Raw genomic sequence first — 11,018 nt, forward strand, 5'->3', positions numbered from 1 at the left:
TTCTGATGCTGCGAAAAAAAAACGATTGCAATATTTCTTAATTCTTTTTTTGAGTACATATTTTTTAAATATATACTTTATAATTTTGTTCTTAACGTTAATTTTGCTGTAAAGTTATTAATTAATGTTCGAAAATAAGTTGGCTCCTGTGTGTGTGGTTTCATCTTGAAGCTTTTCAGCGAGTCAGAGAGGCCATAAAGTTTTACAGCATCTCTGCATCCGGTTCCTTTGTTTTGGTCGCAGACTGAAAACACAAAGAGACAAAAAACAAAACAAAACAAAAAACAACTTTCAGCCATTTGAGACGAAATTCTCCAAAACAACACGAGCTGCTGTGTCCTGTGGCAAATGTAGGCCTACACGTTTAATAGAGCTCAGAACAATAATTAATAATATAAGTGTGCAGAAACAAATTATTATTACTGTTAATATGTAAAATTGGTGTCGTGAAAAAGAAAGAGAGAGGGCTTTAAAGTCTAATCAAGCGTCCAAAGCTCATAAAACCTAAACTGATCGACTGATTTGATTACGATTTTGTTGAATATATTTCATTAAGCAAGGCCTCTGCCGAACACTTGGTTTCATTTTAACTGAAATATTATAAAAACACGACAGAGGAGAGACAGAAGCTCGCAGGCCTGCAGAGAAAAACAAACACAGCGTACAGTAGGAGTCCTGATTAGATTCAAGCTTTATTATTCTGCGCTTTTACGCAACATTTAGGATGATTCTTCACGGACGTAGAGATTAAAAGATGGACTTGAATTGCTTTTATTTTGGAAATACAGTTTAAAATTTTTTATTTATTTTTTTAAACGTAGGCCTATTTCTTTATCCAAAAACACACATTTTAAGGAAACGACAGTCACTTTGTTGGACTTTGTGTCTCTTGGAGGCCAAAAACCAAATCAAAGCGCAGGAATGTGTTGCACTTCAGGAATTTATGGTTTTATTGCGTCTATAAATGTCGGAAATCCTAGTTGGTGGTGGAAATCACCAACAATGCCAACTGAAAAAAAGACAATTTTAAACAAACCAAAACGGAAATAAGACATAAGAAATGATAATAAGAAGAATTAAAGAATTAATTTCAGTCTAAACGACTGTAGGCTGTGCGTGACTTTAATTTTGTCCTGATAATCTTTACAGAAAAGTTGGCGAAGAATGCGCCGTTTAACGTTTCTGTGACCTTAAAATCCCCCTCAGGACTGCAGTCAGCCACACATTTCACCAAACACCATTTCCGTCCCTGGGCCTGTATGGTCAATGCCAAATGGACTGAAGGAAATCCTCCATTTTGAGAGATCGTAATAGTCTTTAATAGAAAAATCTTTTAGCCTGAAAGCATTTTATTTAAGATTTAAAAAAAATAATAATAAGGCGAATCAGCCGCGTTTGAGGTTTAAAGATTACACGATTATTTAGGTGAAATAAAGAGATCACACAAGGTTCGGGATTTAGGAGGATTGAAGCCAAAAGCATCTAATATTGTATGATTTCAGTTGTGATATAACCGGAGAGCACTACAGTTGTGATTACAGAACAATAAGAAGCTGTACAGACCTTTTTAGTTAGAAACCGAAGAAGCTGGAGCAGAACCAAGTGCACATCCAGCACAATATCACAAAATACTCTCACATTTCCACATCTTTACTTCCCCTTTTTATCCTGCATCAAATTTAAACATTTCAGGCCTTGGAGAAAATAAAGATGGCGATGAGAAAGCATGTCTAAAGCACAAAAACGGCCGCTGTTTATGAAAATTTACAACTTTGCCATGGAAGTTTACGACTCGCCAGGCTCCGGGATTGGTTGCTGGCGGTCATGTGGACAGCAGGAATGGGAACTTATTTCCCATGAGGTTATATTGCAGCTGCTGTTTTCCACCGCTCATTCACTTAACACTAGTAACACAATCTTTTCTTGGCTCTTTGTATATGCAATACGCGCACGCAGTGTTGTTGTGAGAAACTGCTCCGCTGTACGTGCGCAATCTCCCAAAAGTGGGCGATGGAGCTTCCGCGCGGTGCCTCTCTGTGGTGCGCCATGTTAATGTGTTGTTAGCTATATGTTCGTGAAAATGAGGGATCATCACAATCCTGGAAAGGTGGGATTACTTTCATGAAATCACCTGAACATGGTGGGAAATTTGGCGAAAGGACTGCGAGGACGCGAGACGAGCTTCTGCAGAGTGGCAGCCACACAGGACATGATGGATTATCAACAAAGGTAAGGGCACCGTGTTTCTAATATTCCGGTGATTAACTCCGCACAAGTGCGCTGCTGCAGCGCTGTCGTGGCTCAACTGTCACTGTAGGCCCGATGTTACAAGAAATGGGAAGATCAGTCGTTAAGAAATGGCAATTATCCCTTCCAACGCGTGTTTTTCTTTGCCTTCCTGCGCTGCGTGAGCTATTCGCAACCAGTTGCTGAGACGCTGCAGCGCCGACAGATCAGCAAAGAAAAAGAAAGAAATGTGTGAAAATGATCCTACATGTTCCAGGTTTGAGGCCTTTAGGAGACAAACGATGTTTTATAATCAGGAGTGGTTTCGGCTGCAGGCCAGACAGGCTTGACTTTGATGATGATGATGATGATGCTGATGATGATGGTCAGACAGGGCCTATGCTACCGCTGAGACGCGTTTTCCTCAAAATCAGATAAATCCATCCACTTTTTACTCTGCTGGCAGAGTTTATTCTGTTTCAAGTTATTTTATTGTTCGTTTTATTCAGAAAAACGCGTGAGAAGTCCTTTGTGTTGATATTGCGCGGCGCTGTCTCCTCGTCGAGCAGTTTCGCCTCCATTTTTTTCTCCAAATCTTTTATAATTTTGGACAAATATTTGCTCTGATTGTGGCCTATTTTTGATTTAGCAACAACTACAGAGTCGATAATCACCGCGTTGACCATTTAGTTGGATTTCTGGCGCTTTTCTGTGTCTTTATTTGATGCTGCAATTTTATAAGACCATCATGTGAAAACATGTTGTCCCTGTGTGTCGGGACAGAGCATCATCTGTTGGTTTGCACTTTCCAGATGTGCAGCAGCTGTCAGGCTGCAGGGCTGCGGCCTGGTTGAGATTTATTTTATTTTTTTTAAATTTAAACTTTTTAAAATCTAAATGTTTTCCAAATAAAAGTATTTACATCAGAAGCGCGCTGGATCTTAAGCAAAAGCGAAGACGGAAAAAACGGGATTATTCATTTTTTTTTGTATGAGCTAATGTCCTACAAATGTTTATTTTTCTGCCTAATTCATTCAATAACGCTGCAATAAATTTAAGATGCACATTATTTGAACAATACAGTGCCTTATTTCGTTATCTTTGTGTATTTTTTATTTAATAGGGTCACTTTTCCAAAGGTAGCCTAATTTAAAAAGCTAGAAATTGTCTAAGTGGAATTATAAACATCATAAATATAAATGATTGAAACACTTAATTTAACAAATTCACATTTATTTTGCAAGAAAATCCTGTAAGTTCGTTTTATTAACTATAAATAAAGCGCTTTTACTGCAGAAATAGACACTAAATTTGGGGTTATTAATAAGCAACTACTACTTAATTGACATAACTACTGGGCTAATAGTAACGTTAATTGATCTGCTGATCTATTTCTAAATACAGTTATCGATAGGTGACTAAATCCTGATCCAGGCAAACACTGAGACTCATTTCAGACATTTATACTCACAGTTTTTAAAAGAAATTTGTTTCCACTTGATCACGGTGGGTGATGATGGTGATGATGGTGGTGGTGATGATCGTGATGATGATGGTCTGTGTGGAAGCGCGTGTCCCCCCGTCTCTCTGCACGTCCTCGTGGACTTGAGTCACAGTTGGCGTTGAATCGGGAAATCAGGACACGCTCACACCTTTTCAAAGAGTGAAATATCAACATTATTGACGCATTCTTTTCTGCATCGATTTGGATGACTTGATGTGAATGATTAGGATTTGTGGCAGCTGCACTGAGAATACAGTTTTTTACGCGCGTGTTTGTTAGTTACAGCAGGTTACTGAACAAGACGGAAGTGCAAGTTAGAGGAGAGCGAGGGAGATGTTTGCCTGCAATTTGTGCGTAAAGGGAAATAATGCGCAAAGTGTTTTCATTGCGATGTTTTTTTTTCTTTTTGCTGTGTGTGTGTGTGTGTGTGAGAGAGAGTGTGTGTGTGTGTGTGTGTGCGCGTGCGTGCTTGTTGATGCTGTGCTGGTTTACTGGACTGTATTTGCATAAAACGAAAAGTTATTACATACACAGTCGTCCTTTACATAGCATGTTGTTGTTTTTTTTTTTTAAGTTTTTTTTTTTTTTTAGTGTATATGTATTTCTATGAGTCGCAGCATCGCTGTGAGTGTGTGCGCGAGCGCGAGCGTGCGTAAAGACCGACAGGCTCGAGCGCTTCATTTCGATTCACCGGGGACCCCTGCGCGCAACAAGAGCCCCCCATGGGTGCAATAGTGCAAACACAGACGGCGGTGATTGGCCAGAGGTTGATCAGATGGTACACTTCCCCTCTGTACTCAGCGGCACCTCACAACCCCCCCTTTCAGCAAAAACCAAATCTCGGATAAAGTAATGGCAAAACCACTTGGACTATAAAAGACAACAAATCATATTCCTCCGGAGTATATACACCCCGTTGTCCACCCATGAGTTCCTATTTTGTTAACTCAACTTTTCCCGTGTCTCTACCGGGAGGACAGGACTCTCTCCTGGGTCAGATACCGTTATATTCCTCGGGATACACCGATCCGTTAAGACACTACTCCAACGCGGCCACATATGGAGCAGCCAACATGCAGGATAAGGTTTACCCGGCGTCCTACTACCAGCAGACGGGCGCAGCTGCCGCGGCCATCTACGGCCGCGCCGGCGGCGGAGCGCCCTGCGACTACAACCCGGTCGGGACTTTCTACAAGGACGCGGAGGGCTCGTGCGCTTTCTCGAGCCGCGAGGACCAGCCGCTGTTTGTCACTCAGGAGCATCAGCAGCGCAAAGCGGAGTGCCCGGAGCAGACTGTCAGTATGAGCAGCAGCATTGACGACAAGTCCTCCACTCTGATCTACCCGTGGATGCAGAGGATGAACGCCTGCTCCGCCGGTGAGTACAAAAGTGCACGTTTAACTCTGTTGTTGTCACGCTGCCTGGAGGTAAAGGAGTCCTGCTCTGGGTGATGAGGTGAGCATCCCGAGCCTCTCAGTGTTACCTGTCAGCTGTGGGAAGCTCGGCGCTCACACTAATATTTAATCAACGTAACGTTTAGCAACGGAAACATCAAATAATCCGATGATTACAGAGCCGAAAGTACAGTTTGAGATTATCGTGATTGCGCCTTCGGGGGGCTTTGGCGGCTTCATCATCATCACATACATACACGATCGCACGCGCACACACGCACGCACATACAGACTTGGCCTACATCACCCGAGCTCCAACTTAAAGCTCTCGGTGTCACATGGCATCTTCAGAATGGGCCTTTTCCCGCTTTACAGCGACACTAAATATCGCAGAAACACTTTCAGGAGCGATTACATGTCCAAAATATCAACACAAAAATCTCAAAACACGAGACGTTATACACGCTTTGTTCATTATGGCGCAGTCTGACTCTGACTGTGCATCCCTACTGTAACGTTATAGAACAATATACTGATGTCATAAGAGAGAAAATACACCATGAGGTCACTTTTACGCACCACGCATTATACACATTACAGGCTACACCCCATTGTAGCCTGCATTACTGACATCATTCAGGAGATTCTTTTAACATAAAATATATATAAAGGTCATTATAAGCTCACTACAAGGCGTGACATGGGCTAAATAAAGAAATGTATTGGAAAATATAGAGATATTATAGAATATATATATTTTAAAATGTATATAAGCGATTGAGTGCCACTGAGAGACATTCGCGTACCTATAGGCAGAGGTTGTTATAGGAATATTATAGGAGAACATTAAAAATATATATATACAGTAAAGTAAAGTTAATTGCTATTTTATAATTTACTACTTTAAACACATAAAAGATTATATTTGAATGTTATGAGACTGAATGATCACTTTATTGTATGCTTTCAGACACACGACTACAGATTTCGAGTGCACTTTCAGGTAGATTTTTCTCCTACACTTTCGAAATTCACTTAAGACAAACATTTAACCATTAATTGATGAATTCATCTGTTTTTGTTCCAGGTCCATTTGGCAACAGTGGCCGCAGGGGCCGACAGACCTACACCCGCTACCAGACTCTGGAGCTGGAGAAGGAGTTCCACTTTAACCGCTACCTGACCAGGAGGCGCCGGATAGAGATCTCCCACGCGCTGTGTCTGACGGAGAGACAGATCAAAATCTGGTTTCAGAACCGCAGGATGAAGTGGAAAAAGGAGAACAAACTCCTCAATCCATCAAAGACACCCGAGGAGGAGGAGGAACAGGCGGAGAAAAAGAGCTAAAGGGACACTGAAAGAAAGGCATGTGTGTGTGCGCGCGCTTGGGTGCGCACACTCCTAAAATAAAACGATGTATTATTTCTTTGTAGATAAAGTGCTGCAAATCACATGTTAGAGGCGTGTAGAGTGATAGACTTTATTTCAGTATCTGCACGGTAATAATGTCTGCATTAGGTTAAAAATCTGTTTGTCCTTGTGCTCGTGTGTTTATTTAGGGGACTATGCAAAATCCGCCAAAATGTAAATAATTTTTAGTGTTTAGTTTTTGACAATGTTGTTACCTCATTATCGTAGGCCTACTGAGATTTATTCTTCTTATTTTTTTTTTTCCACCTCATGACATTAAAAAAGAGGCTTTGTCCTTCCCTGTACATCTCGTGGTGTAGTTGTTGTATAATAGTCTAGGCTCGTTGTTTACAGCTGTGCCCTCAACGGTTACATTTGTACAGATAAGAAATGTTACATGTTATTTATTGTTGTTCACCATGTGTTCAATGCACATCTGGATATTGTGTGCAATATTTTGTTTAGGAAATTGTACATAGAAATAAAGGCTTTTTGATGTATATTGGAAAATCTTGTGGCGTCATTCATGCTCAAGGAAAAAAAATATTATTATTACTATTATTATTATTATTATTATAGGGTATTGCACTGCTTCTGAAGTCACAATAAGCCCATATATTCCCATAAAACCAGTGTAAAGATTAAAATAATTTCCAGTTTGACACTCTGCACGTTAAACTGCCAGCAGACTGGCTGATTCGTCTCTGTTATGTGTTACCTGAGCCTTTTGTGGCCTATATTATCAGCGTGTTACATAAATGATGGATGACTCCGGGGCCTGACAGCGCGTCCCGGCGGGGCGTTACCACCTCTGTCCGGAAGATGGCGCTCTCTGCCTGCACGGCTCTCGGGGCGCAGCGGGGAGGCACCATTGACTGGAGCCTAACGACCATTATTTCGTCATCATTTGTAACCATGGAGCATGAATTACCTCTTGAAGTCATCAGTGAGGATTTACGACTGGTCAACAAAGGCACGTGATTCCCGAACGCTCTCCCATATTTGGCCGCATACCTGGCAAAGTACAGTAGGGCTTCATTGCTTATAATTCATGATTGCATCCATAAATCGTGCAAGCACACAGGATTATAGCGACAAAGATCTACAAATCGAGGCTTTAAAAATCCAAGCAAATGAGCTCTTACTTTGTAAACTCGTTCTCAGGGCGCTATCCAAATGGCTCCGACTATCAGTTACTAAATTATGGGACTAACGGCGCTGTGAACGGTTCCTTCAGAGACCCTGGCACCATGCACTCCGGGTCTTTCGGCTACAACTACAATGGCATGGACCTAACCGTGAACCGCACCAACACCGGCAGCCACTTCGGGGCCGTGAGAGAGGATGCCCGGGGATTCGCGCCAGACGCCCGGTACAGACAGACACCCAACTGCTCGCTCTCATCTCCAGATCCGGTGCCGCCGTCGTGCGCCACGGCCAGCCGGGAGCAGCTGGAACTAAAAAGCCCCTCTCCTCCCTCTGACCGGAGCACGACCTCGAGCGGCAACAATCTCAACAAAAGCAACAGCGCTCATTTCACGGAGATAGAGGACGCCACCGTCGCCTCCGAGACCGAGGAAGGCGCACACAGCAGCGGCGGCTCCAGCACGGCACCACGGGCGCAGCAGCAGCAGCAGCAGCACCAGGACCCCAACGCCACCTCCTCCACTCCCACATCAAACGATTGCCAGTCGCCACAGATATTCCCCTGGATGCGGAAACTGCACATCAGCCACGGTATATTTACACATCTAATAATATTTAGTTTTGAAGGATGTCACGCTGACGGTGTGCCATAAATCTGTCAAGTGTTGCATGAGTGAGCAGGTTGGTGTGGATGATTGGGGGGGGGAAAAGGCAGTATTTGTAAAGTCTGTATGGGACTGTTTGCTTTCGGTGGGGTCGAGGTTAACTGCCGCTGGAGCCGGAGAGGAGGACGGGTTGTGAAATGTGGATTTGGGCATTTAAATGTGCGCTAAATGTGCGCAGGCTGGCTGCCGGCGAGAGCTTGAGATAAGAAAGGCAATAATAACCGTGGAGTGTTGTTATGTGTCGTGTTGGTTGCATGCTTCCTCCCTGCATCAGCTCATTTCATGTTGTGACCCCTCTGTCCATTACACTATTTAAAAACAACAACTAGCAGCCAAACCCCCCTTCTACTCTGTTGTTGTTGCTGTTCGGTGCAGTTGCTAATTTTCTGGATTTTCTGTAAAATTGTAGATATGACTGGACCTGATGGGAAAAGGGCCCGAACTGCGTACACCCGCTACCAGACGCTAGAGCTGGAGAAAGAGTTTCACTTCAATAGGTACCTAACCAGACGGCGGAGGATAGAGATAGCCCACGCCCTGTGTCTTTCCGAAAGACAGATCAAAATCTGGTTTCAGAACCGCAGGATGAAGTGGAAGAAGGACAATAAACTGAAAAGTATGAGTCTTGTAACAGGAGGCAGCGCCTTCCACAACTGAATAACTTTTGGGGGAAGAGTAAAATAATAATAATAATAATAATAATTAAAAAAAAAGACAGAAAAAAAGACAAGAAATCAATGAGTACTGTAAAGCTATTGAAAGCGCAGCACCTTCCAGCATGCATATTGTGATAGAAAAAGAAGTATTCTGTGGTCTTAAAAAAAAAAAACAACGCCATTTTTAGTTTACTGTTGTTGTACTATGATAGCGTAGATGTCCTGTTTGGAAATATAAGATGTAAATATTATTGGGGAGGGAGGGTGTTAATTGTCCATGCTTTTTGCTCTCTCTTGAAGGTGTTTCAACTTGAGCTCTTTATTGTGACTTCTTGACGGTCTAACAGGAGTAAATTCATTGTACAGTTACAACTAAAAAGAAAAAAAGAAAAAAGTTTCCAAACCATATGCTGCTCTTCATTGAATGTAAACCTAATGTATTCCGGGGCCATTCAAAGCGCTTTAGTGTAAGTTTTACTGCTATTTTTGATTGTTATCTTGTGGCCAGATCCATAAAGTTTCACAAACAAGCCAATGTGTAGCTCTAGGATATTTTGTGCATTTGTTATTATTATTGTTTAGAACTAATTATGAGCAATGCAAATGTATTCAACCTGTCAATGTGATAAATTTTTAGTGCAAAGGGTTATTCTGTGGATAGGCAGTGATGTAAGCTTTTTTCGCCAATAAGCTTTTTGTATTTGTAAGTGAACTCATAGCGCTTGGAAATAAAGTTTTTCTCAATTGCTTTGAACGTGTCTCGACTGTATTATCAATTAGAATAAATACAAATAAAAGTCAGATCATATTTGGCAGCAAGAAGGAGCTGCGTAACAACTTCTGGTTTGCTTCTGACCCGAATTAAACTCGCTAATGATTAACCTGCAAGAATTATAAAAGTGTCACATCAACAACAAGATTTTAGGCTCCATTTTTTTTTTTTTTTTTTTTTTTTGGCTCCACTGAGTAGAGACAAAGTGACAGAGAAAACAGAAATATCTAACTTTTTCAAACTTACCTCCTCTGACCTCTCTGCAGCGAGACGCGTGTTTGCCATGTGGGAAATTTGTTGATGATAAAATCTCCCCCCAAAAAAAGTGAGTGGCTTTGGCTTACAGGTATATAGGCGAGGCTGAAGTTGGTAAAAATCCCCCCTTGCCAAAGATCGTATAGGCCTATATTACTTACAGACTGTGAAAAGTCACGTGAGGTCCATAAAGTTGGTTTTATGGTTTTGGGGAGTAGACAATGTACTATATAATTCACAACCTTGAATGAAAGTGACGGCTTAACTGCATGGATGGGACTGGAAAGGCTGGACTGGGGAAGGAAGCGGTGTCCAGTCATATTTAGTCAGTTTAAGCTGCTGGGAAACTTGGGAAATCTGAGTCCATGAAAATATTGTGGCTGCATTTTAAAATGTCAGATTAAATATTAAGGTTTTTTTTTTATTATTGGGGCACATTTTAGTTTAAAATATATTTAAAAAAAAAGAAAAGCTGTTTACACTCCTGCAGTTTGAGATGAAAGCCAGATTTCTTTCACATTTCTGCCCGCTGACTGACACGCGGATTATTTGACGCTTTTAATGTTTTGCTAAAAATGAAAAAGTCCAAACTTCTACTGTTTGGAAATGTTTCTTCAGCAGTGGCAAATATTCATTATCATTTCTCGTATTAAAAGAAACAACAACAACAACAACACAAAAGTGCTTTATTTTGCAAACACAAAATGTTTTGCAGGAAGAAAAACAAAAACAAACCAAACAAAACATTATTGTCATTATTCGACTTTAAGACTAAATCGAGGCTTTCTGGAGCTGCCATGACGCGAACTTGAGCGAGGTCCCGGAGTGATTTATTCCGATCTGTCAAGTCACAGAGCGGCCAAAGGTGAAGTCTCGGACAAGCCTGAGCTGGACACAGGCTTCACTGACTTTACATAAAGAGATCTCAGGCTATGTGGGCTGTACACATTGTCTGCCGGCCACTAATAAAACATAATGATATTATCTTCA

At 41.7% G+C, this 11,018-nt stretch overlaps 2 protein-coding genes and 1 long non-coding RNA gene across 6 annotated transcripts; 2 read left to right on the forward strand and 1 right to left on the reverse strand.

Moving 5' to 3' along the window:
* Positions 1-107: 107 nt before the first annotated feature.
* LOC122868244 lies at positions 108-10,470 on the reverse strand. The gene is made up of 3 exons (XR_006376062.1): positions 10,020-10,470; positions 1,564-3,878; positions 108-244 (listed from the first exon to the last, which is right to left on the reverse strand). It is a non-coding gene; the product is annotated as an uncharacterized LOC122868244 (long non-coding RNA).
* hoxb6b (homeobox B6b) lies at positions 2,099-7,034 on the forward strand. Of its 4 annotated transcripts, none has more exons than XM_044180098.1 (4): positions 2,099-2,229; positions 4,711-5,107; positions 6,095-6,127; positions 6,212-7,034. In XM_044180098.1, the coding sequence occupies exons 1-4, from the start codon at positions 2,122-2,124 to the stop codon at positions 6,469-6,471; spliced, it is 798 nt and encodes a 265-aa protein (XP_044036033.1). In that variant the 5' UTR covers positions 2,099-2,121; the 3' UTR covers positions 6,472-7,034. The 4 variants fall into 4 exon arrangements, with proteins under 4 accessions (XP_044036033.1, XP_044036034.1, XP_044036035.1 ...); XM_044180100.1 differs by having other exon boundaries at positions 2,212-2,229; positions 4,322-5,107; XM_044180099.1 differs by lacking the exon at positions 6,095-6,127.
* On the forward strand, positions 7,471-9,042 carry hoxb5b (homeobox B5b). Its single transcript, XM_044180084.1, has 2 exons — positions 7,471-8,271; positions 8,755-9,042. The coding sequence occupies exons 1-2, from the start codon at positions 7,668-7,670 to the stop codon at positions 9,000-9,002; spliced, it is 852 nt and encodes a 283-aa protein (XP_044036019.1). The 5' UTR covers positions 7,471-7,667; the 3' UTR covers positions 9,003-9,042.
* Positions 10,471-11,018: the final 548 nt, after the last annotated feature.

Source organism: Siniperca chuatsi, linkage group LG20, assembly GCF_020085105.1.
Source record: "Siniperca chuatsi isolate FFG_IHB_CAS linkage group LG20, ASM2008510v1, whole genome shotgun sequence".
Taxonomy (NCBI): domain Eukaryota; kingdom Metazoa; phylum Chordata; class Actinopteri; order Centrarchiformes; family Sinipercidae; genus Siniperca; species Siniperca chuatsi.